General features: G+C 52.5%; 1 protein-coding gene across 1 annotated transcript in view; it reads right to left on the bottom strand.

Annotated features, from left to right (window-relative positions):
- The window catches only part of LOC120391221 (adhesion G protein-coupled receptor E2-like), a 40,258-nt gene extending 15,449 nt beyond the window's left edge, over positions 1-24,809 (bottom strand). The window contains exons 1-13 of the mRNA XM_039514693.1: positions 24,759-24,809; positions 23,211-23,305; positions 21,553-21,609; positions 20,311-20,448; positions 18,969-19,124; positions 16,336-16,422; positions 14,156-14,287; positions 13,242-13,291; positions 12,719-12,820; positions 7,888-8,056; positions 7,465-7,581; positions 6,878-7,110; positions 802-966 (exon numbers count right to left, since the gene is read on the bottom strand). Of these exons, the coding sequence (XP_039370627.1) occupies positions 802-966; positions 6,878-7,110; positions 7,465-7,581; positions 7,888-8,056; positions 12,719-12,820; positions 13,242-13,291; positions 14,156-14,287; positions 16,336-16,422; positions 18,969-19,124; positions 20,311-20,448; positions 21,553-21,609; positions 23,211-23,241 (1,437 nt within the window). The 5' untranslated portion in view covers positions 23,242-23,305; positions 24,759-24,809. The remainder of the gene's footprint in view (positions 1-801; positions 967-6,877; positions 7,111-7,464; positions 7,582-7,887; positions 8,057-12,718; positions 12,821-13,241; positions 13,292-14,155; positions 14,288-16,335; positions 16,423-18,968; positions 19,125-20,310; positions 20,449-21,552; positions 21,610-23,210; positions 23,306-24,758) is intronic.
- Between the last annotated feature and the right edge of the window lie 660 nt (positions 24,810-25,469).

Raw genomic sequence — 25,469 nt, 5'->3', positions numbered from 1 at the left:
AACTTTAAGCATGTGCTTCTGTTCTAATGTTTGAAGTCTCCTTGTGTACTAATGATCATTAATAATAAATAAGATTATTTCATTAATAGTAGGAAGGCCCGTGAGGATGGTGAAAGGATTTGCAAACCTGCCCTGTAGTGACAGACTCCAGGAGCTCAGTGGGATTAGCAGAGAGACAGGGAAGGGGTGACTTGGTCAGTCTGTGGGGACTGTGATCATGGGCTCTTCAGTCTAGCAGCCAAAGGGCTGGAAGCGAGACCCTCACACTGGAAATGGGCAGGGAGGGTAAATTAACCCCGGAACAGCTTCCCCAGGTGCGTGGTGGATTCTCAGTCCTGACCCTTTCCGAATGGAGCCGGGATGTTCTGCTCTCAATGGAGCAGGAATGAATCCAGGGAGGGCGGGGGCCTGATTTCTCTTCTCCCCCCGGCTCCAACATGGGCAGAACAGGCCCTCGCCCTCCCTGGATTAAACTGCCACACACCCCTCCTGCTCCCCCTGCTCTGGCCCCTGCAGCCAAACCCCACCCAGCAAGTGCACCTGATGGGGGGCGGGGAAGGGCTGCAGGGCAGAAGGCTCCTGAGCTGTTGTGGAGCGCGGCCTGGTCCCCCCTTACCCAACTTCCTGGCCAGGCACATTGGTCGCTGCTACTTGGGGAGTCTCCCTTGTGCCCCTGATCAGATCCAGGGCCCCGCCTGTTGGTGGGGAATGAATCTGGAGTGACTCCTGCTCCACAGGGAAGGATTGAGGGGAAGAGCAGAACCAGCCCAGCCCCGAGGCCCCAGCGAGGGCTGCGCCTACCTCCAGCTCATAGAAGGCCATGAGCACGGCGAAGCTGGTCAGGTGGTTGCACTGGCAGTGGGTGATGGTGGCTTTCAACTTCTGCAGGGTGCAGCCGTCGGTGGCCCAGCACCTGCTGTCAGGCTTCCAGTAGGCGCAGAGGAGACGTAGGCCGGTCTTGTTCTCCTGGGGACAGAGAGACGCTTGGTGCATGGGGGGCAGGAGTGGGGTGGGGGGCTGGGCTGGGGACACAGAGCAACAGTTTGTCCCTGTGTGGAAGGCGGATTTGCCTGCTGCCCGGGGTGAGGGGTGTGACAGTGCTGCCCATGCGATCCACAGAACCACGTCAATTAAGCTTTGGGTCAGAACCCCACACTACACAAATTTGAATTTTGGTAGTGAGAGTTTGGTTGGTTAAGGATCAGTTGCAATGGCTGAGCAAAGAGCATATGAGGGCGTTGACAAAAAAGCCCTGGAAGATTTGTGTTCAGAAAAGGGGATAAGCTTTAGAAAGGAAGCTACATGTCAAGAACTGAGAGAGCTGTTAATGGCCAGTGATCAGGAGGCAGGAGCAAGGCTATAGAAGATGCAGAAAGAATCAGAGTGCAAAAGGCAGCAAATAAACTGCAACTTGAGCATGAACTGAAACTAGCAGATCTTCGATTGCTGGAAAAGCAAAAAGTCGCTGAATTAGAAAGAAAAGCTGCTGAAAGAAAGAAGGAGGCTGATGAGAGAGAGAGAGAAAGAAGCTGATAAAAGGAAGAATAAAGCTCAACAGATGCAACAGGAGACGGCCAGACTTCAGCTACGAGTATTGGAAGAACCGAGAAAGTCACCACCACCTGGTGCTCCACTTCCCCACCGCCAGGAGAAAAACTGGGAGAGGATGTTTCCCATTTACAATGATACTGGGGATATAGAGGAGGTTTTGGCTACCTTTGAACGCCTCTGCAATCTGTATCAGATCCATGATGATCAGCAAATGCCGGTCCTGTTGACCAGACTGACTGGAAAAGCCAGGGAGGTATTTAATGAAACGGGGGAACAAGAAGCCTTGGATTATGAGTGGTTTAAAGATTCTGTGTTAAGGCGGTTCACGGTTACTTCTGATTCTTACAGAGTTAAGTTTAGAAAGTTTAAGATGTCTAATGATTGTACTTTTGTAGAATAAGCTGCTGGGTTTTGTTTAAAAAATGGGTTGTGGGAGCAAAGGCACATGAGAGTTTTGAAAAACTGCTGAATTTAATAACTTTGGAACAATTCCTAGACATTGTGCCTGACCGTGTGAGAGCCGCTGTGTGTGACAGGGACCCTGAGTCAGTCCTACCGGCTGCAGAGATTGCGGATGCCCACACCCAGAACAGGGCTCGGGAAGGGTATAAACCCCAGGGGAAAATTAATCACCATTCTCCCCATTTCTAGAGGAGGGAAGGATTTAAAGGTAAACCTGGCCCTGACTCTTATAACGTTGCTCATGGGGGCCCAGAGGGTAGAAGCTCTCACCCGAAGAATAAACAGGTTACATGCTATCATTGTGGGGTGCTTCGCCACATGAGACCAGATTGCCCGCCACCGAAGGGCAGCCCAACCACCAACCCCAAATGCCACGGTAAATGCTAATCCTGTTATAAACTCACAGAGCCCAGCACTGGGGCCCGGTGTGCAAATGCTGTTTCCGTGGTCTCTGAAGAATTTGACCTTAAAACTCATATTAAAGCTAAATATGGGAAAATAATGCAGAGTTTATTAGCAGTGCAGCAGTGACGGGAGTGAGGTGTGTGACAGGGAGGGACGCCGCAGCAGATATTACTTTGGTTAAAGCAAGTCTTGTCCGGGAGGAAGATTATTGGCCAGGTGAAAGTATAACTGTTGTAGCCTTATCTGAGTATTTTGTCAGGGTGCCTTTGGCTAAAATCCACCTGAAATGGAAGGGATTTGAGGGCACCATGGTTGTGGGAGTAAAAAAACACAATCCCTAAGGATCTTATGATTGGAAATGATATTACAGTGATGTTCAGTCAAGTTAACACAAACCAGTCACAGGAGAGGATTGTGTCTCTAAAGTTGTGTCTATGGAGGGTTTCTCCAAATGTTTGTCTGAGAAAAAGAGCTGTTTGTCTATGAATGAAGTTTCTAATGTCTATCTAATGTCTCGGAAGTAAAAGTAAATCTGGAATTAGATCAAGACAAGAGAGAGGAGGACAAGATTTTGGAGGAGCCTAGGCAGCCTTGTGAGCTAAGGGTTTTGTCTAGTCAGCAGTTTGGGAAGACAGGGATAGTGGAAGATGACTGTCCCTATACCTTACCTTTTACCTGTGTGGAGAATTGTGACAGCGAAGGAAATGTGCCTGTGTCTGTCAGGGGTATTGACTTGCCTATGGAGGGAGCTACCCCAGTCTCCAAGCAGTTGTCTGTGAACAGCCCTGTATGCTGGGACAAGGGAAGTGAAATCCCAAGCTGTGTGTCTGGTAAAGGAGAATGCGTCTCCGGCTCTTCTTTGTCTGTGAAGCAGACAGACGGTGCCTTTCAGCCTGTGATGGTTGAGAATAGTGCAGTTGTCTCAGAGATGGTTTTGGATTCAACTAAAGCCCAGGAAGGAAATGGTCCTAAGTTTGTGTCTGCTGGGGAGAATGGCACTGTAATTAGGTTGCATCCAGTTAGTGTCTTAGCAAAATCCCAGAGATCAAACAATTCTGGTGCTTGTATTTTGTCTATTGCTAATGTGTGGTTGGAAAAGGATGTAGCAACCCAGTCTGATCAAGGTGATACCCTAGCCAGGGCACAAGGAGAGCATGAAGGTGATTTAATTGTGTTACCTACTGACACTTGGAAAATTTGTAGCAAAAAGGAAAAGATTCCTGAGCTTGTGTGTGGCAAAGGGAAGGAGAATGCTTCTAACCTTTTATCTAGTGAGTCTATAGGTTTGCCTGAAAGGGGATTGTGTAAGAATCCGCCTGATGGGCCAAAGGTGATCCTGGATGTAAGAAAGACCCAGAAAGAGCCTGTTGCTGCTCAAGGAAGTGTTTCCTTTAGAGCAAGCCCTAGGTGAAGAGGGTAAGGGCAGAACTTCTGTGAGGGGTAAATTCTTGCTTAGAGAAGCTCTTAGGGAAAGGAATCCTCATGGTAATCTGTGCAAGCAGTTTGCTGCAACTGAAAGGTGTGAAAATGATCGAATCAAGGAAGTTTCAGTTCCTACTAGCCAGAAATTTTCTGTTGTAAATTGACTTTCCTTTTGAAAGATCCAGTGTGGGTAGTTTTGAGAAGGTCTCAGATGGAGTAAAAGCTGCTAAGGATGTTGAACAGCCCTATAACCAGGTGGGTGTGTTTGGCCAGCTTGTTGGGAAGACAATGGTGTTGGGACAGGAATGTCTCTCTGCTGATTCTCTAAGTGAGCAGTCTGTGCTTCAGGGTCTGAGGACAGATTTGGTTACGGGTGTTTCAGAGCAGAACAGTTTTATGTCTGACTGCTGAAGGATACAGGGGAGAGCAAGCAAACTCTCTCTTACTCTTTGGATTTGTGTGGTATCTCTTTAAGACAAAGTCCAGCCTTAAAATTGGGAGCATATCAGCATCTCCTGCAGAGGTCACCAGGTCACTGCTGGGCCCCTAACCCACATCAACAGCATATGTAGCAATTTCTGGACTCTCTGGGGACACTTATTTCTTGTAATCAATGCTTCATTTTAAAATTCTAGAGCTGTAGGGATTTTCCAATAAACAAAAATTGAGTTAAAAAAAAAAACCTCAAAATTTAAAAGCTATTGTTTGTGTTGATGCAAATAACCTGACTGACAGGGAGAAGAAAGATTTGCTAATAGCTGTTAGCACAGAGAGCCCACCCCATCAGCCGGTGACTTCTGTTAAGCAAGAGAAATCAGAGTTTAAGCCTTAAGGACAAGGAAAAAGAAGAAAACTTAATTTTGCAAAGGGAAACCACAGGGTAACCCTAAAAGGCCCAAAACCCAATGGTATTGGGCCAAAGGTGTGGCATGACAAAAACAATTGTAAATGGACAATTGCAAAGGATTTATTGCTATTGCTAATGGTAATTTTTATAACTAATGTGTCGCTATTACCAAAAACTGTAAAAATGTACAATGTGCCAAATCTTTTGGAAAATCCCTTGAACATGTTGAAAGAACACACATAAGAACACACCTTATGTTAAAAGGCCTTGTAATGCTACTGTTGCACTGTTAATGTCTGTTAACAGTATTAGAACTTTTCACAGAAGACATTCCAGCCCTAATGTGCTGTATGAAAAGGGAAACAGCTAAATGCCAAGATTCCTGTACTATGAACAACATTAATATCTACATTAACTTGATGTTAATTGGGTTCCAAATGTTTGCCAAAGCTTGTATGGATAAAGCAGCTAGGTTCTTTAGCTCTTGGCAAGATTATAGGAAATATACAGGAACCATGCTGCAAGAGCAGATCCAATCCACTATTGTTCTAACCAAGTTTTACCTTAAGTCTGTAAAGAAATTCAATCATGTTATTGAACATGAGATTGGTAAACCATTTCTGTTATATACTGGTATGGCTTCTAACCCAGTACAAACTGTAATGAGACAGAACCCAGGATGAGGAGCTCTTGGGATGCACTCAGTGATGTTTATGTCATCCCTTCCTGCATCAATTTTGCATTGGGAGTGTGACGTTATGAGTGTAATATAATATTTAATTGGAAGGTGACAGGGCCAGAAAGAGTTAATTAACTCACAGACTGACCTGACCCATGGCCGAACTTTAGAAACTGGTTAGAAAGATATGTGAATGACTTGAGCTTTGAAATGCAAGTTTGCATTGTTAGAGGTAGAAGGGTAGATGTTTAATCAGGTTGTGTGATGTAAGCAAACAATCTTGTCTATTGCTATAACTTTGAGTCAAAGATCAAAAAAGGAGTATTAACATTTAGGAAGACACTTGAGTGAAATAGTATTATTGTCTCTATGGCTGTGGCTACACTTAGCACTTCAAAGCACTGCCGCGGCAGCACTTTGAAGCGCTAAGTGTAGTCAAAGCACCAGCGCTGGGAGAAAGCTCTCCCAGCGCTGTCCGTACTCCACCTCCCTGTGGGGAATAACGGACAGCGCTGGGAGCTGCGCTCCCAGCGCTGGGTCTTTGACCACACTGGCGCTTTGCAGCGCCGCAATTTGCAGCGCTGGAGAGGGTGTGTTTTCACACCCTGCTGCAGCGCTGCAAATTTGTAAGTGTAGCCAAGCCCTATGTCTCTTTGAAGGTTGTGGTAACCTGTATCTGTACTGTTTAATGGATAAATTACCTGTGCTAATTGCCAGGATGTTTGGGAGAAGGAGAGTTAAGCCTGTTGTTTTCTCAGGCCAAAAGGCTGCTGGAAATGTATAAGAACCTGGGACACGATCCTGCTTCATCTCAGATCTGCTTTGGGTTTCAAGACGGGGGAACCTTAAGCCACAAGGATTGAGATCCCAGTCACTGACTGGAGTCACCCTGAATATGGAAATTGGACTATAACCTATGGACTATTTCTACAAGGATTTTTGGCAACTACAAGTTCTTCTCTACTATGTATCTGAACCTCAAGAATTGAAGTCAAGTCTGTAAGTATATTAATCTTTTAACCAACACTCTCTCTCTTTTCTCTTAAAATAAATTCTAGCTTAGTTAATAAGAATTGGCTCTAAGCGTATATTTTGGGTAAGATCTGCGTTATAATTGGGCCTGGGTATGTGGCTGATCCTTTGGGACTGGAAGAACCTTTTTCTTTTATATGATGAGATAAGATTTTTCAGTAATCATTTCTGACAGGTGTGTCTGGATGGAGGCCTGAGGCTGGGTACTTTAAGGGAACTGCATTGTTTGGACTTCTGAGTAACCAGTGAGGTATAACAGAAGCTGTTTTGGGCTGGCTTGGTAAATCTAAGTATTGGAATATTCACCAGCTTTTGGGGTTTGGCTGCTCCATTTTGTTTGCAGTTCACCCTAATTGAGTGACCTCAGCTGGTTCCCACGGGCAGCATTGTCACAGGGGGTGTTACTAGAGATGGGCCTGGGCTCTCCCCGCCACTACCCCAGGCTCTCCTCCCCCACCATGCCCAGCCCAGAGGCTCACCGGCACCGGGTGGCTGAAGCGGATGCTGACGGAGAGGCCAAGTGCCTGGGGGTTCGGGTCACTGATGAAGGCCGACACCACCGGAGACAGCACACGGTAGCTGGGCCGCCCCAGCTCCTGCGCCCACTTTCCCGTCCGGCTGATCTCGTCCCACTCGGGCGCCTCCACCCACCCAGCACCATCCAGGATGGGGCTCATCCCCTGGTATGTCAGCAGCCCAGCCAGCGTGAAGCCTGCGAGAGACAGAGGAGAGTGACAGAGGAGAAATGGGGGGCAGGAGGGGCCTGGGGCAGGCTGGTGCCAGGGGTGCTGTGCTGAGGGGGATGCTACCCCCCATGCCCTGGCCGTGCCCCATCCCCCTACACAACCGAGCCTGGTGCTATGGGGTGCTGTGCCCCATCCCCATACACACCCCAGCCTGGTGCTAGGAGGCGCTGTGCTGCCGGAGGTGCCGGCACCAATGCCCTGACCATGCCCTGTCCCCCTACACACCCCAGCCTGGCACCAGGGGGCGCAGTGCTGCTGCTCCCAATGCCCTGACCGTGCCCATTGCCATACACACCCCAGCACAGGGGATAACCACATACCTTCATTTTTCTGCCCTGGGGCTCCGGCCCACTTTAAGTCCATCTGCGTCTTGCTCTGCTGCAGCGTCACGGTCTCCTGGATCTGGTTCCCAGCCTGCCTGACCACCAGCCCCAGCTCTGCAACCACAATGCCAGCCAGGGCTCACACCAGAGAACATGGAGAGGAAGCCTGTAGCTAGGCAAGGTGCTTTCCTGGCTGTGGGGGGAGCTCCCAGCTACTCCAGTCCCAGCCTCTCCCAGCAGGGGGCGCTGTGGGAGGGAGCTCTCATCTCCCAGCAGGGGGGCGCTGTGGGGAGCAGGGCAGGAGCATTGGCTGTGTGGTGGAGCTCCCGTCTCCCAGAAGGGGGCGCTGTGGGGAGTTGGGTGGGAGCGTAGACTGTGGGTGATGAAAGCCCAACTGGGGCCATGTGGCCAGGTGCTGACCTGTGCCACTGGGGGATGTGATCATGTTGTCACGCACGGTCAGGGCCAGCGTTCTCAGCATCTTCTCCACTAAGGCCATCAGCTCCGTCGCGATCCGGTGTCTCCACTCCACACTCTTGCTCTGGTGCCCGACCAAATTTATCTGCTTCTCCAGAATGTTCAAGAAGCCCTGACCAAGCAAACATGGGGGGGTGTTGGTGTCACAGTGTCTGAGCCCCTGCCACGCCACCCCATTCCCAGATTGCTAGTCCTCCACTGCCTTCCCACAAACCCCCTGAAGGAAAGACAAGTTCTCCTGCCATTGACATAGCTGCCTGGGAAGTCAGACTAGATGATCACAATGGTCCTGTCTTACCTAGGAGAGTCAGCTTCTTGGGTACAGAGAACATAAGAACGGCCGTACCGGGTAAGACCAAAGGTCCATCTAGCCCAGTATCTGTCTATCGACAGTGGCCAATGCCAGGTGCCCCAGAGGGAGTGAACCTAACAGGCAATGATCAAGTGATCTCTCTCCTGCCATCCATCTCCATCCTCTGATGAACAGAGGCTAGGGACACCATTCTTACCCATCCTGGCTAATAGCCATTTATGGACTTAGCCACCATTAATTTATCCAGTTCCCTTTTAAACATTGTTATAGTCCTAGCCTTCACAACATCCTCAGGTAAGGAGTTCCACAAGTTGACTGTGCGCTGCGTGAAGAAGAACTTCCTTTTATTTGTTTTAAACTTGCTGCCCATTAATTTCATTTGGTAACCCCTAGTTCTTGTATTATGGGAATAAGTAAATAACTTTTCCTTATCCACTTTCTCCACATCACTCATGATTTTATATACCTCTATCATATCTCCCCTTAGTCTTCTCTTTTCCAAGCTGAAGAGTCCTAGCCTCTTTAATGTTTCCTCGTATGGGACCCTCTCCAAACCCCTAATCATTTTAGTTGCCCTTTTCTGAACCTTTTCTAGTGCTAGAATATCTTTTTTGAGGTGAGGAGACCACATCTGTACACAGTATTCGAGATGTGGGCGTACCATGGATTTATATAAGGGCAATACTATATTCTCAGTCTTATTCTCTATCCCCTTTTTAATGATTCCTAACATCCTGTTTGCTTTTTTGACCGCCTCTGCACACTGCCTGGACATCTTCAGAGACCTATCCACGATAACTCCAAGATCTTTTTCCTGACTCATTGTAGCTAAATTAGCCCCCATCATATTGTATGTATAGCTGGGGTTATTTTTTCCAATGTGCATTACTTTACATTTATCCACATTAAATTTCATTTGCCATTTTGTTGCCCAGTCACTTAGTTTTGTGAGATCTTTTTGAAGTTCTTCACAATCTGCTTTGGTCTTAACTATCTGGAGTAGTTTAGTATCATCTGCAAACTTTGCCACCTCACTGTTTACCCCTTTCTCCAGATCATTTATGAATAAATTGAATAGGATTGGTCCTAGGACTGACCCTTGGGGAACACCACTAGTTACCCCTCTCCAGTCTGAGAATTTACCATTAATTCCTACCCTTTGTTCCCTGTCTTTTAACCAGTTCTCAATCCATGAAAGGACCTTCCCTTTTATCCCATGACAGCTTAATTTAAGTAAGAGCCTTTGGTGAGGGACCTTGTCAAAGGCTTTCTGGAAATCTAAGTACACTATGTCCACTGGATCCCCCTTGTCCACATGTTTGTTGACCCCTTCAAAGAACTCTAATAGATTAGTAAGACACGATTTCCCTTTACAGAAACCATGTTGACTATTGCTCAACAGATTATGTTTTTCTATGTGTCTGACAATTTTATTCTTAACTGTTGTTTCAACTAATTTGCCCTTTACCAACATTAGACTTACTGGTCTGTAATTGCCAGGATCACCTCTAAAGCCCTTTTTAAATATTGGCATTACATTAGCTAACTTCCAGTCATAGGGTACCGAAGCCGATTTAAAGGACAGGTTACAAACCTTAGTTAATAGTTCCGCAACTTCACATTTGAGTTCTTTCAGAACTCTTGAGTGAATGCCATCTGGTCCCGGTGACTTGTTAATGTTGAGTTTATCAATTAATTCCAAAACCTCCTCTAGTGACACTTCAATCTGTGACAGTTCCTCAGATTTGTCACCTACAAAAGCCAGCTCAGGTTTGGGAATCTCCCTAACATCCTCAGCCGTGAAGACTGAAGCAAAGAATCCATTAAGTTTCTCCGCAATGACTTTATCATCTCTAAGCGCTCCTTTTGTATTTCGATCGTCAAGGGGCCCCACCGGTTGTTTAGCAGTCTTCCTGCTTCTGATGTACTTAAAAAACATTTTGTTATTACCTTTGGAGTTTTAGGCTAGCCGTTCTTCAAACTCCTCTTTGGCTTTTCTTATTACACTCTTGCACTTAATTTGGCAGTGTTTATGCTCCTTTCTATTTGCCTCACTAGGATTTGACTTTTTAAAGGAAGTCTTTTTATCTCTCATTGCTTCTTTTACATGGTTGTTAAGCCACGGTGGCTCTTTTTTAGTTCTTTTACTGTGTTTCTTAATTTGGGGTATACATTGAAGTTGGGCCTCTATTATGGTGTCTTTAAAAAGGGCCCATGCAGCTTGCAGGGATTTCACTTTAGTCCCTGTACCTTTTAACTTTTGTTTAACTAACCCCCTCATTTTTGTATAGTTTCCCCTTTTGAAATTAAATGCCACAGTGTTGGGCTGTTGAGGTGTTCTTCCCACCACAGGGATGTTGAATGCTATTGTATTATGGTCACTATTTCCAAGCAGTCCTGCTATAGTTACCTCTTGGACCAGCTCCTGCACTCCACTCAGGATTAAATCTAGAATTGCCTCTCCCCTTGTGGGTTCCCGTACCAGCTGCTCCATGAAGCAGTCATTTAAAGTATCGAGATATTTTATCTCTGCATTTCGTCCTGAAGTGAAATGTTCCCAGTCAACATGGGGATAATTGAAATCCCCCACTATTATTGGGTTCTTAATTTTGATAGCCTCTCTAATTTCTCTTAGCATTTCATCATCACTATTACTGTCCTGGTCAGGTGGTCGATAATAGATCCCCAATGTTATATTTTTATTAGAGCTTGAAATTTCTATCCATAGAGATTCTATGGAACATGTGGATTCGCTTAAGATTTTTACTTCATTTGAATCTACATTTTCTTTCACATATAGTGCCACTCCTCCCCCTGCACGTCCTGTTCTGTCCTTCCGATATATTTTGTACCCCGGAATGATTGTGTCCCATTGTTTGCTCTCAGTCCACCAGGTTTCTGTGATGCCTATTATATCAATATCCTCCTTTATCACAACGCACTCTAGTTCACCCATCTTATTATTTTAGACTTCTAGCATTTGTGTACAAGCACTTTAAAAACTTGTCCCTGTTTATTTGTCTGTCCTTTTCTGATGTGCCAGATTCTTTTTTATGTGACTGTTTATCATCTGATCCAGCCCTTACATTATCCACTTCCGTCCTCTGCTCCTGACTATAATCTGGAGATTCTGCATCATCAGACTCTCCCCTAAGAGAAGTCTGTGTCCGATCCACATGCTCCTCTGCAGCAGTCGGCTTTCCCCCATCTCCTAATTTAAAAACTGCTCTACAACCTTTTTAATGTTTAGTGCCAGCAGTCTGGTTCCACTTCGGTTTAGGTGGAGCCCATCTCTCCTGTATAGGGTCCCCCCATCCCAGAAGTTTCCCCAGTTCCTAATGAACATGAACCCCTCCTCTCTACACCACCGTCTCATCCACGCATTGAGACTCTGAAGCTCCGCCTGCCTACCTAGCCCTGCGCGTGGAACTAGGAGCATTTCTGAGAATGCCACCAGAGAGGTCCTGGATTTCAGTCTCTTCCCTAGCAGCCTAAATTTGGCTTCCAGGACATCTCTCCTACCCTTCCCTATGTCATTGGTACCTACATGTACCACGACCACCGGCTCCTCCCCAGCACTACACATAAGTCTGTCTAGATGCCTCGAGAGATCCGCAACCTTCGCACCATGCAGGCAAGTCACCATACGGTTCTCCCGGTCATCACAAACCCAGCTATCTACGTTTCTAATAATCGAATCTCCCATTACTAACACCTGCCTTTTCCTAGAAACTGGAGTTCCCTCCCCCGGAGAAGTAATCTCAGTGCGAGAGGCAACCCCAGCACCATCTTGAAGGAGGGTCCCAACTACAGGAAGGTCTCCCTCTGCTCCCATTGACTGCTCTGCTTCCCTGGGCCGTTCTTCCTCCTGAACAGCGCAGGGCCTGTCTGACCGGAGGTGGGACAATTCTACAGTGTCCCGGAAGGCCTCATCAACATACCTTTCTGCCTCTCTTAGTTCCTCCAGTTCCGCCACCCTGGCCTCCAAAGTCCGTACATGGTCTCCGAGGGCCAGGAGCTCCTTGCACCGACTGCACACATACACCACCCGCCCACAGGACAGGTAATCATACATGCAACACTGAGTGCAATAAACTGGATAGCCCCCACTCTGCTGCTGGGCTTCTGCCTGCATTGTCTCCTAGTTAATGGTTTACAGAAAGGGGTTTTGAAATGTGGTTTGGTTTATAGGTTTTAAGGGGGCTACAGGGGAAGAGTTAGGACCGACAAGGGACTCCGGCTCCCTTCCCACTGCCCTTCCAAACTCCCTTGCGAAACTCCCTGTTAGCAGCCCCTGGGGAGGCAGGCATGAGAATTTCTGGGCAGTGCCACTGTTTAATTATCTCCTGTTCCAGGCGCTGCATCCCTACAGATCGCCCTGAGACTAGATCTGAGTAGGACCAGCGATTCCTCCCCATAATGGGAATAAACCCAGGAAGGCCCCGAACTTTGGCTTGGCACCTGCAGCTTCCACTCAGCGTTCTGAGAGTTCATCTGCTTCAGCTCCTTCAGCATCACCTGGCAGAGACTTCCCACCTGTGCCTGGAAGCTGCCTAGGAGGTTCTGCAAAACAAGCCCCAGGCCTGGCTCAGGAAAAGAGATCACAGAATCGCAGCTCACCTCCCTCCATCCCTAGAGGATCTCTCGGCTCAGAAGCCAGGCACCAGAGGGAGCATGGGCAATGCCCCATCTGGCCCCTAGGGGGTGCACGGCGTTTGCAAAGGATGGTGGGGGACGGTGGTTGCAAGCTGAAGCGTGTTGCAGCAGCCTGATGCTGCTGATCCTGGGGGGTGAGAATCACCCCAGGGGCAAAGGCCTGGGCCGTGGCTGGACTGCAGGGGCTCCAGGGACTGGCCACTGGCTCTTTACCCAGGGGCAAGTTTGGCCCCAGAATCCTCATTGGGTGAGATCAGTGAAAAGCAACGTGGCCCTAAAGGGGAATCGGGGTCTATCCCCCTCCCCACGGGGTCTGTGCCCCACTCACCTTGGCTCCGGCAGAGCTGTCATCACCCAGCAGCGGGGGGCAGATGAGCTCTGGGGATGGAAAGGGAGGAGGAGTGAGAGATGGGCGGGGGAAATGCGGGGTCTGGCTGGGTAGGTGCATGCACCAGAGCCAGGCACAGAGAGCAGGACTCATTCCCTCCAGCAGGGGGCAGCAGCAGCCCTCCCCTCCCCCCAGCAGCAAGACACCCAGCCCATGTCAGATCCCCTCACAGCAGGGGGAGCAGTGACCCCCCCCCACACACACACACTCAACCCCTTATCCCCATCCTCTGCCCACAAGCCGGGCTCTGTGAAAGGATCCCTCCCCCTCCCCGTCCTAGGGGGACTGAACCTCAGTGGGGTCGGGGTGGGGGCTGTGGAATCATCCCAGCCGTATCTCCCCTCAACCATCTCCCCCCAGCTGTGGGAGGTTCTTGGGTGTGTTGGGGGTGGGGGGTGAATCCAGCAGGGAGCCCCTAGTGGCCCCTAGGCACATACTGCGCCCCCTGCTGCCTCTTCCCAGGGCAGAGAATCCAGCCGTGCAGCAGGAATACAGGCACTGCTGGGGGGGAGACGCCCGGCCCCTGGCTGCCCTGCTCACCCCTCCCCGGCCTGGCCCTGCTCCGCTCCCAGAGCCAGACCTGGGCTCGCTGGTGCCCGTGGCTCTGAGACAACCGGAAACACCCCAGTGGACGGACAGGCTGGGCTGGGGGAGGTGAGGGCCTGGAGGCTGAGCCCTCCCTGGCCAGGGCTGAGACCCAGAGGGACCCCGTCCATGGGGGGCAGGGGGCTGGTGCACTGTCCCAGACCAGTTCCCAGCTCACTGCCCCCTTGGGCAAGACCTCTGCCTGTGTAACCCCAGGCCCTGCCCAGCCCCCCAGGTGCCCGCTCCATGCCCCCCGCGGCAGGACCCACCTCGGCACAGGGTCGTGTTCCTGTTGGAGGGGACGTAGCCGGCCCAGCAGTCACACCAGTAGCTCCCGATGGTGTTGATACACGTGACGTTGGGGCCGCAGATATCTGGGGTCTTGTTACACTCGTCAATTTCTGAGAGGGGAAAGCGGGAGAGGGGGGTCACACACAGCACGGCTGGGGGCGAAGGACCATGGAGGCACCCACCACCCATTGCAGGGGGCGTGGTCCGTCGGTCAGTCTGTCTGCTCCATCTACCCTCCCCCCCATTGTATTCTCCTTTCTTCCCTGCTATTTGCAGGGCCCCAATCCCGGCAGCACAACCCCTCCCCCACCCCCAGATCAAGGGGGCCGAACCTTTTCCAGTCCAGGACCCTGCGATCCCCTCCCTGCACCAGCCCTGACAGACGGAGGTTAAGGGGGGGCCCGATCAGCCAGTTAAGCTGCAAAGGGGAAGTGACTCAGGCTGCGTGCAGGGCGCTGGCTAGAAGGAAGCTCGCCTGGGAGGGGACAGGTGGGGCTTCTCTACAGCCCGAGGGCTGGGCCCAGTGGTGTGGGCCTGAGGCGAGGGGGGCTAGGAAGCCCCGAGGTGGGGCTAGGAGCCCCGGAGGAAGGGTTTCACTAGCAGGCATAGGAGAGAGGGGTCTGACTTTGAAAGGCTCCCCCGGAATGGCGATCACAGTGTGACCTGGCCGGACGGCCGAGACACGGGGCAGCCACGACTCCGGGAGCTGCAATGGTGGAAGAAAAGAAAGGGGGCGCTGAACTGGAGCTAGTCGCCAGAATGGGGCGCCACACTCAGCATTAGAGCCCCCAGCCCCAGCCCCATGGGTCCCCTCCCCGTTCAGGATACACCCAGCCCTGCCCCTCCCCTGGAGCACTAGGAGAAGGGTGGGTGGGCTCTGCCCAGGGGAGTGTAGGGGAATTGGGTGATGTCCCTTTAAACTAGTTTCTTTGCTCTCTGGTGGCGCTCACGGGGGTCTATGGTAGAAGCCCGCAGACCCCGACATATGGCTAGGCACAGCACAGCTGGTAAATGGGTAAATTGGAAGCCAGCTGGATCCAGGGGATCCCCCTATTCCTAACATCCCGCAGTGAGCAGCGGCTCAATGTCCTTTCCTGGACCCTGCTGTGACCCCCAAGGCCCAGGGCCCCATGGGGTGAATCCACCGAACTCTCAGACGAATGACACCAGCTCGACACTCGCTGCCGATCCAGCCTGTGGAAGCTGAGGCAGGAAGAGACCCACCCAGCCTGACGCCCAGCATAGCCCCAGCCGGAGTCGCCACCCAGCCAGGCTGCCAACGTGGGTAGCACCAGCTGCCGGGCAGAGGGGGATACACGGGGGATGTTGGGGCTTCATGGTGCAGCGGGGTCACTCACCCCATGCAGGGAGTGGGGTTTTCTATCTAGGGACCCGGCCTGTACATGCAGAGATGCACTCGTTCCGGCCAGCCAGCCCCTGAGGAGCCTGCATAGTCCTGTCTGGGGCACTGAGAGATGGAGAAGCAAAGCTGGGACGATCTCTGACTGCAGCTGCAGGTTTGGGGGGATGTTGCAGTTTCTAACGACATCTCCAGTGCCCTACGCTCCTGCCTCGGTGGAATTAGGCAGCCTGGCAACAGACATGGCGACCTTCAGTCCCTGGGCTCAGTTTCCAATTTGCAAAACAGCCTGGGAGTCAGAACAGACACTTTGCCCAGGAGTGGCGCAGAGAAAGAGCGAGACCTCAGGGCAACCTCAGGGATTAGTTTCCCCATCCATGAATGCTGGTTAGTGTCAGAGATCCTGGGTCAGCTCAGTGACGGTGCATTAACAGCATCACCAACGCCAAGCAATCAATAAAAGCCCCAAACCACGAGCCAGGCTGCAAAAAAGTCACAAGCTTGGTTTAAAAATCACAAGATTTTTTTTAAAAAAAAATCCATTTTGGCTTTGTTTTGTCAGTCACCCCAGCGTAAAAATTGGCAGTTTTTCCTCCACCACGTGGGCCAGGCCCTACTTTTGATTTTAGCCAAAAGTCGAATCACGTGACTCCGGGAGGTGGGGCTTCAAGGCAACGCCACGCGTTAGCAACACTGCAGAAAAGCCAGAAACATCATGCCTTTGCCACGACTGTGTCTAGCTCCTGTTGTACCTGTGCAGATCTGAGACGTATCCTTTTGACTCTTACCATATCTAACTGCATTTACACATGTAACTCCCTGGCATGTTGATGCAGTTCCCGTGGGGCTCACAGATTGTGGTGTTTCGCTGGCACTCGTCAATGTCTGCAAGGAGGGAGAAAGCGCTGGGCCAGGCTGAACTAGGAGCTGGACCTTGGGCACTGGGGTGACGCTGCTGGGGGATAATCCAGGCGTCCGACATGCACCGTGCTCTGGGGAGAGGGGGCTGGTTAGAGCCAGGAGTTCAGTGACTGGGTCAGCGAATGGGAGCAAGTGGCTATTGTCCGGAATGAGCTGCTCCAGCTGGGAAGGGAAAAGCAGCCCTGCCGGGACACGCGCCTGCTGCTTCCTAAAGTTCCCAAGCGGATCTGGCGATGCCCAGTGCCACAATATCAGTGTAGAAGGAAATGCCTGAATGAGCCGCCCGCCCCTGGTGGGGACAAATGGGGAGCTGCTTTGGAGGAAGGGGATAGAGAATAACATGAGGGCTGGTCTAATGCCTGGATATCAGTCAATGGGGTGACCTCCTCTGCAACCCATGAGCTGCCCAGAGCACCTGCTTGCACATAGGACAGTGCAGAACCAGAGGGGTTCAGAGACAGGCAATGAGAATGATCGGGGAGAGGTAGAGAAGGGAGATGAGGAGTAAGGGCCAGTCAGGGAAGTGAGAAGAGGGGAAATTCAAAACTGAGCCAAGGAAAGGCTGTTTCACGCAATGTGTGATTAGCCTGTGGAACTCCCCACCGCAGGAGTCCCTGAGGCCAAGAATTTAGCAAGATTTAAGTAGCAACTGGACATTCCTACGGATGATGAGAACAGCCAGAGGGATCATAGTTAAAGGCACAAACATTTGGGAAGAGAGAGAAAACCTGCTGTGGGGCTTCAGCCCAGCTGAGTATTAGAGACCAGCAAGTGAGGACAGATTATCCCCCGGCTGCCACTGCTGGGCTCTTCCACCGTCCTCTGCAGCATCTGGCTTTGGCCCGTTGGAGCCGGGATACCAGGCTAGATGGGCCTCAGCTCTGATCCCGTCTGTACTGTGCAAGTGTCAGCGTTACTGGTGTCTCAGCCCGGCCAGCGCCCGGTTTTGCCTCTTCAGAAGCTGAGCTGCTCCTGCGGCAGAACCTACCGGCTGCATCCTGCCAAGTGCTGCCTCCTCCGCCCCTCGACCCTGCGACACTCGTGGGTTCTCCTGACAGCACCAAGGCGGCTCTGCGTTTCCAGAACCTGCTTTATTCCATAAACGACATATAATCGGGTTCTGACCCTGGAGGGTTCCAAGAGTCTATGTGGGATGGGAACGGAGCTTCCAGCGTCCTTATCCATCCTGTCCTGGTGCCATTGGGATGTTTATAGCGGGTAGCGCCACAGCTTGGGCCCTGTGGTGCCAGACGCTGTACACACATCCAGCCACAGCACAGCCGCTGCTCCAAAGCGCTTTCCCTAGCTCCGACGCTCTGTCTGCTGGAGAAGGGGGGCCATGCGCTGGGTTCTCGGTGGTGTGGCCAGAGCTCTCCACTCCGTCAGGCACATGGGTGTCCTGAGGCTTCCAAACTTGCTCTGAGTTGCAGGGAGCTCTGAGATTGGGTGTCTCTAGGGGCTTAAGTACACGGGGAAATTGAGGGTAACAGCTCCTGTGGAATTTCTCCCCATCCAGACACTCTGGTCTGGAATAATCAGTGCGCTTCCAAAGAGAACAGCGATCGCGATCAATTCCCCCGGCCAAGCCCTAGGGATTCTCTACACGGCTCCCGATACCAGCTATCCCCGCACAATCCCCGGGACGCTGGCTGAGATACCTGCGGCGCTGATTTCTTCTTGTGCCTAGACCCGCCCCAGGGCACTGGCTGGGGTTATCCCACGCGGCCTGGGGCTGGCGCAGGAACGGCTGGGTGAGGTCTCTGTCAGGGGACGCATTTGAACCAATGGGCTCCTGAGTTCTCCCAGTGCTACGGGCCCGGTGCTCTGCACCCCCCAAACGGGGGTGTAACGGGCAGTTTCCATGGGAATGGCCGGCTGGGACTTGACACAAGCTCTAACTACCGGCTGAATGTCGCAAACAAGGGCCTGGAACGCCCCGGCCCCTTCTCCGGTCAGGCCGCCCTGGCTGCCTAAGGGGGCATAATGGCCCCCTAGGAAACACCCTCCCATCCAGGGGGCTCCCTGTCAGTGTGGGGCTGGAAAAGGCTCTGCTCCCAGCCCTGAGGGAGGGGGCAGATTGGGGGCATGGCCGGGGTGCCCTGCGCTGGGGCTATTCCCTGCTCCCCAGGCCCATAGGGGGCAGAGCGCACTGTGCTGTATGTGGACCATCCACAAGGCCCCTTCCAGGCTCAGGGGCACTAGCAGCCTGGATTCTGTGTGTGTGGGGCAACAAGGACCCCACTTGTCTCCTCAATGCCCCCCTGCAAACCTAGGTATTTATTCCCAATCCAAACACCGAGGCAGGGGAGATCCTGCCCCCACATGCTGGGTCAGAGGTTGAGGGTCACAGCTGATCACAACCCTGGTGAGTGAATCCGGTGCCTTTGCTGAAGCCGTTAGCAGCCTCTAGCGCAGCACCAGGCCTGGAATGAGCTCAGGGGTGTGTCTATGAGGGGGAGACGGAGACTGGAGGACTGAGCAGGGTGTGGTGAGGGCAGGGGAGAGCTCACCCTGGCAGCTGTCCTCACTCGCGTTCATGAACTTGGCTTTCCCAGAGCTGTGCTCGTAGCCATCGATGCAGGTGCAGTAGTAACTCCCAGGCGCGTTGGTGCAGTGTGCGCTGCGTCCGCAGTCTGCCGGGCTCAGCCCCAGACACTCGTTAATATCTGTAATGCAAGATGGGACGCTCTGTACAGTCCTGGCAGGGAGACGTTCCCTGTATCACCCTCCCCCCAGCCCCTCGCACTGAGCTGGGTGAGGGGACCCAGGCCAGGGCCGGCTCTAACATTTTTGGCGCCCCAAGCAAAAACAAAGAGCGCCGCCCCCCGCGAGCTTCGCGCTGCCCTGCCCCCCGAGCGTCGCGCCACCCAAAGCCCTGCCCCCGAGCGTCGTCCCCGCCCCCCAGAGTGTTGCCCCGCCCAAGTCCCGCCCCTCCCGAGCACCGCACCGCCCAAGTCCCTGCCCCCCAAGTGTTGCATCACCCAAGTCCCCGCCCCCTCCGAGCGTCGCATCTCACCGCCCAAGTCCCCGCCCCCAAGTGTTGCGTTGCGCCGCCCAAGTCCTCGCCCCAGCCGAGCACCGCCCAAGTCCCTGCCCCCACAACACGGCGCCACGCCTCCTAATCCCCGCCTCCCCCCAGCGCCACCTGGCCAAACAAAAACAAAAAAACCCTCGAGTGCCGCCCCGTCCCAAGGTGCCGCCCCAAGCACGTGCTTGGTAGGCTGGTGCCTCGAACCGACCCAGGCGACCGGGGCTCTGAGCGGTTAGTGATTAAGGGCTTGATTCTCAGTTACCATTTCTGCTGCTGGAATGTCGGAAACAGCCCCCCCCCCCCCACCGAGCCTCCTGTCCAAGGTACGGGGGGTTCGGCCCCACAAACACCCAGATCCCCTGTGTGAGGGGAGAGTGGAGAGACATCCCCCTGGGGCTCCGGGATCCCTGTGTGTTGTGGGGCGGGGGGTGACAAGCTGCCTCACCTCTGTCCCCCCCCCTTAGATCCCTGCGGGGGGGGGGGGAGGGGGAAGTACAGCCAGGGCTGCCCCATTCTGCTCCCATGGGGCCCCTCTGCCCCTGGACACGCAGAGGCTGGTTAGGGCCCAGGCTGGGATTCAGACGGGTCAGTGTGATGGGCCCCCCCAACCCTGTGCCCAACACTCCTGGCTCCTGCTGCTCACTCTGGAGGCCCCGGTTCGATCCCCAGGAGGGCGGCCCTCACCCGAGCTGCTGCTCCCCCCATTCCCCAGCCGGGCTGAGCACCCCCAGCAGGCCCTGGAGTCAGTGGAGTCGGCTGCTCCGGCCCTTTATGCCCTGCTCTGCCCCAGCCCCCCAAGGACAACGTGGGAGCCCCGTTACCGTCACAGGTCTCTGTTGGGTCAGTGAAGAAGCGATTCCCCTGTGTCTGGTATCCATCCAGGCAGGTGCAGTGGGAGCTGTTCACACACTTGGCGTTTGCTGGGCACAGCGTATGGTTGTTGCAGTCCCCAGTGGTACCTGCAGGGGCGGGAACAGCTGGGCAGGGCCAGCCAGTGCAGAGCGGCTCCCCCCCCCCCCAACACAGAGTGGGATCACCTCCTTTCACATGCCCCATTCGATGATTTTCGTCACAGACAGGCAGAGCCGTCAGCACCTGGCGGCAGTTCAAGTGAAACGTTTTTGATCTCACCCAATTTTTTTACTTTTTGTTGCTGTCGTAGTAACTCTCGTTAGCATCAATTTCAAACCGAAACCTCGCTTCAAACTGGAAAATGGGATTTATTTGTTTTGAAAATTATTCCATCTGCCCCCACGCAATTTTTTCCTGAGTAAAACCAAACATTCCTCTAAACCAAATCGGCATTTTCTGGCAAAAAATGGTTCCTTGGGAAATTCCTGCCCGGCTCTGCTCAGGATTGACTGAGAGCTGAATCGGGGGCGAGGCTAGTTTGGATCCTGAGCTGCCTCCCATGACCCAGATTGTGACCTGCCTACGGAGGCTCCTGGATCCCAGTGAAGCTTAGCCGGCTGCAGGGCTTGGGGTGGGAGCAGACGCAGCTGGGTGGGTGAAGCACTGGGGGACCCCAGTGGGTCAATGGGAATTTGCCCGAATCCCATCTTGGGATTCGCAGCAGAGCTGGACTCAGGGTGCAGAGTCCTGATCCCAAACATCCCCCAGCTGGGCACATGGGTCCCAGGTTTCAGGCCAGCCCAATCTGGGGGTGAGGGTGTAGCACCAACAAATGCCACTTCTAACGTCTCAGCCATCAGGGGCTTGATTCGGGCTGGTCAGTGACATAGTCCTTGGCTACAAAGGGGATCTGCCCCTCACTCCAGCCCCCAGTGTAGAGCCCTGGGCCCCAGGGTCTATTCTCTGCTGGCCACGGGGCTGGGAAGGGAAGGGGAGAGATACATAGGGGCCTTCTCCTCTCGCCTGCACACACCCACCGTGCTCTGTAAACCCACCCCAAGACGCCCACACCAAGGGGCTGCTCCCGGCTCAACAGACCCCTGACTCTGCTCTCCTCCCTCCTCAGGGAAAGGGACCAGAGGGGGCAGAGGCTGGAGATCCCGGGCAGCCGGGAGCTCTGGGGAAGGTTAGCCAGGAGGAGTCAGTCTTACCTTGTACGCCATGATTCTGGGCCACGGTGCCCCACAGGCACAGGGCGATGCAGAGCCCTGGAAGGCAGAGACAGGGTGAGGCCCCTGGGCAGATGGTAACCGCCACTCAGCTGCACACACCCCCAGCCACCCCAGTCCTGCCAATCCTGGGCCAATGGCCAGTCAGGGCCCTGCCGATGGTGGAATTAAAAATGCAGAAACCTGGTGCGCTGGGAAATCAGCCCCAGCTGGGATCCCTGGTCATATTTTTACCTGATTCTGGTTGGGAACTGGACTTTTGCCCAGGGCAACTGGGTCTTTTATCGTGTGTATGAGCAACAAAGACCAGGAGCCCCCATTGTCAGGGCCGGATTTATACTTAGGGTGCCCCAGGCACAGGGGCTCGGTGGTCATCCCCCCCTCCCACCCCCTGCCTTGGAGCTCCGGGGGCCCTGCCGCCTGGAGTCAGCTGGGAGCTGAAGGGTTCCCCTGCTGCCCGTAAGCTCTTAACCACCACAGGCGGTGGGAGAACCCCACCACTTTTAACTTTTAGGTGCCCTGTCGCCCAGTGCCCCTCTGCCCAGCACCCCCACCCCTTCTGCCCAGAGCTGCCCCATAAACTCCTCCAGAGACCCACTCTCCCAACCCCTGCCCCCAGCCCGCACTCACTGGCCCCCCAGGAGGTGATGCTGTCTGCTGGGCAGAGGGAGGAGCGCTCCAGCAGCAGGGGTGTGTGGAGCTGTCTCCCCCTCAGCTGGCCCTGTCCCCTGCTGGGACCCGGGAGTGGCAAAATTTGGATTTTTAGGTGCCCCATAGAATGCCGGCGTCCCTAGGCACGTGCCTCCTGTGCCTAATCAGAAATCCGGCCCTGCCCATTGTGCCGGGATGTGCCCAGAGGCCACAAGCTCTTCCCCAAAGGGGGGTGAAAGGGCTTGAGGGTACCCCACAGGGAGGAATTCCCAAGTTCTCCTTCCTGAGTTCAAAGGGGTTTTTTTGCATTTGGGCGGTGGCAGCGTTTACCAAGCCAAAGTCAGAGAAAAGCTGTAACCTTGAGGGTGTGATACAAGCCTGGAGTGGCCAGTATTAATTTTTAAAATCCTTGCGAGCCCCGACTTCCTGCACTCGAGCTGCCAGAGTGGGGACTCAGCCTGACACCATCTTTGACCTCTCCACACTCTGGTCTCATAGTGAGCCCATCTCAGATGAGCCCATCTCAGCCAGCACCAGGAATCTGGCCCAGTAAATCTAAGGGTGTTTCACTGAGTCTGGATGGAGTCTGAGTTGGTGCAATGTGAGCACTGGAGAGAGCAGAGGAAATTGCACGTTACACCAATGTAGTGTATGCCGAGGTGTAAATTCTAGCTCGAGGAGATATACCTGGACTTCCTCTGACCCAGCTGGCATGCCAAAAATTGACATGTGGCTGCAGTTGAGCAAGTAACGAGAGAGGCTACTTGTCCTGACTACGATCCTGTCGAAGACCACAGGTACGTACTCAGGGAGCCAGTCCCTCCCGCCCCTATGGTGACACTTCTATTTCTAGCTAGATGAGAGCTAGCGCGACTATGTATTCTCGAGCTGGAACATTCACCTTCCAGCCCCAGTGCAGACAGACCTGTGGGCCCCCCAGACTCTCCTAGCCCCACCCGAGTTCAGCCCATGGACTTTGTTCCACTCACCCAATGGATACACGTCACCTCGGGTTCCCATGGTGGCTCAGACGCTGTCAGGGCAGGTCGAGTTCTGAGGATTCTGAGCTTTGCAGCCTCCTTATCTTTGAGAAATTAGACAGGAAGCCAAGTCGACTCATGTCCTGTTGCATTATATTGTATCGACCCTCAGCACTGCACTGTGCACACAGGAAAGCACTGTCTTCTCAGCGTGCCCTGCTCTCCTTCCTTCTGCCCTACCACTTCTCCCTGACCCATAAGCATTTACTTTCCTGAGTACCTATGGGGAAAACTGACCACAGTGCAGAGGACTTAGCACCACTTCACAGAATCCCAGAAATGGGGAGTTGAAGGGACTTCAGGAGGTCAAACTGTCCATCCCCACGTGCTGAGGCAGGACCAAGTGCACCTAGACCATCCCTGGCAGGTCTTTGTCCAACCTGTTCTTAAACCCCCCAATAACAGGGGTTCCACAGCCTCCCTAGGTCACCTGTTCCTGTGCTGAACCATCCTTAGAAAGTTCTTCTTAATATCTAACCTAAATCTCCCTTGCTGCTCACTAAGGCAATTCCTTCTTGTTCTACCCTTGGTGGACAAGGGCACCAATCGATCACAGTCCTCTTTATAAAAAACATTTGCATATTTGCAGATTGTTATCATGTCCCCTCTCAGCTGTCTTGTCTCTGGACAAAACATGCCCAATTCTTTCAACCTTTCCTCACAGGTCATGTTTTCTAAACTTCGGATCATTTCTGTTGCTCTCCTCTGGACTCTGTACAATTTGTCCTCATCTTTCTTGAAGTGCAGCATCCAAACCTGGACACGGTTCTCCCGCGCTGAGTAGAGGAGAACAGTCACCTGACATTTGCCTTTTTTCAATAGCATCACACTGCAGACTCACATTCCATTTGTGGTCCACCAGGAAACTTATACCCTTTTCTGCAGTGTTGCTGCCGAGCCAGTGAGTCCCCATCCCTCCCCTGCAAGTAATGACTTCCAATTAGCTTTGCACCCTCTTTGTGGCAGTTTCATCTAGTTCATATTTCCTTAGTTTGAGTAGGAAATGTCATGTGGGATTGTGTTGAAAGACTGACACAATTCAAGATACATCATGTCAACCTCTTCCCACATAATCCACTAGACGTGGTACCCAATCAAAGAAGGATATTATGTTTGTTTGTCAGGACAAATCCATGTTGGTTCTTATTTATCACCTATTATCCTCTAGGTTTTAATAAATCGGTAGATTAATCTTTTTTTCCAGTATCTTTCTGGGTATTGAAGTTAAGCTAACTGTTCCTGAGAACCTTTTCTTTTGAAGTTTGCCTTTGTTATGAACCTCACCCATCCTCCCTGAGTTCTGGAAGATAATTGCCAATGGTTCAGAGATTGCTTCAGTGAGTTTCTTAAATACTCTAGGGTGAGTTTCATCAGGTCTTGCCGAGTGGCATAGATCTAACTTAGCTAAATAGTCTTTATCTGTTATTTCTCTATTCTGGCCAGTTTCCTTCCCTCTCATTAAAATTAACCGGTGTGAATTATCTGTTCACAACTAACCTTTTTAATCCTGCATTCAGTAAAACTGAAGAGGTGCCCATACTGAGTGGCTGGTTGCTAACATTATGGTCAGAGATGTCAGTGTCCTGGGGTTGTTAATGAGTCTTGCTGTAAGCAGTCATCTAAGGTCGTGCAGCTGTAATGCCGAAGTCACATTCTGAGCAGTAGCTCTTCTTAACAGAAAACAAACAGAAGAACAGATCTTCATCCAGCTCACAGTGCGGCTCCCTATGCGTGAGATGGTGATGTCCAAGTCTCAGCTGTAATTGTAGCTCTTGTCAGCAGCTGTCGTTTTGGAGACGCAGACAGAACATCAGTCCTGTTCCAGGTGGTGCCGTAGTAACCGAGTTAACACAGGAAGAAGATGGAAGGGGTGGCTAGTGACTATCCATGCTTGACAGTGTCAGAGAGCGGGATGTGGGTGGTCAGATCTAGTGGTCAGAGCAACCTGGCATCCAAGAACCGGAGCCACGGGTCAGAGCCAGGGGCCAAAAGCCAGCACCAAGGGTCAGAGCCGGGGCAGGAGCCAGGACTCAGATCCCAGGGTCAGAATCGGGGTCGGAACCGAAGCTGGAGATGAGGAATAGGAGCTGAGTGTCAGAACCAGGTTACATGGAGAGAGGCAAGGCAGGAGCTGGGCTGCACCAAGGCTGGAGCTATCACAGCTGTGGGCAAAAGCTTTGAGCAGCTACTGAACTGCTGCTGCTGGGC

This window comes from Mauremys reevesii, linkage group 25 (genome assembly GCF_016161935.1).
Source record: "Mauremys reevesii isolate NIE-2019 linkage group 25, ASM1616193v1, whole genome shotgun sequence".
Classification (NCBI taxonomy): domain Eukaryota; kingdom Metazoa; phylum Chordata; order Testudines; family Geoemydidae; genus Mauremys; species Mauremys reevesii.
This window is presented reverse-complemented; position numbering and strand designations above follow the sequence as displayed.